Raw genomic sequence first — 530 nt, forward strand, 5'->3', positions numbered from 1 at the left:
TGCATGAAGTTTATAAACTCGGATGACGATGAAAATGAATTGCTGTTTTAAGTGGAGAAACTGCATCTTGAGAAAAGTGATGTATGTATAATGGGTCAGATATTTAGGTAATTTTTTCCCGCCTCTCATTGTCTTCATCATAATTTTTTTTTCATGATTATGGAGGATCAGATGGTCATTGTATTGTCCTTTAAAGAAATACATGTTTGAATTGTAAAGTAATGAAGAGTATTGTGTATATTGTTCTTTTCTGTCAACAGATTGAGATGTTCCTTATGGGGCATACCCTGGGGGTCACTCTTCAGGTGGTGCGGCCAGCATGCTACGGCAAAGACGACTTCATATGCTACTACCCAGATGCAAACATAGGTGTCTGGCCTGAGGTCACTCTGGTGGCAGAAGATGACCGGCATTACAATGTTCTAATAAAGTGATAGGTGAGATTAAAGGCTTGTTTTGATGCATTGGCTATTCTGTATGGTATAGAACATGCTGTGTTCTTATATTTTTTTTCTGGAACTTAAATAACA

The 530-nt window shown here is 37.5% G+C and overlaps 1 protein-coding gene across 1 annotated transcript in view; it reads left to right on the forward strand.

The window, feature by feature from the left end:
* The window catches only part of LOC119591565, a gene marked incomplete in the record, with an annotated part of 13,760 nt that overhangs the window by 11,583 nt on the left and 1,647 nt on the right, over positions 1-530 (forward strand). Inside the window, 1 exon segment of the mRNA XM_037940326.1 lies at positions 261-437. Coding sequence (XP_037796254.1) covers positions 261-434 — 174 coding nt within the window.

This window comes from Penaeus monodon, chromosome 28, assembly GCF_015228065.2.
Source record: "Penaeus monodon isolate SGIC_2016 chromosome 28, NSTDA_Pmon_1, whole genome shotgun sequence".
NCBI lineage: Eukaryota > Metazoa > Arthropoda > Malacostraca > Decapoda > Penaeidae > Penaeus > Penaeus monodon.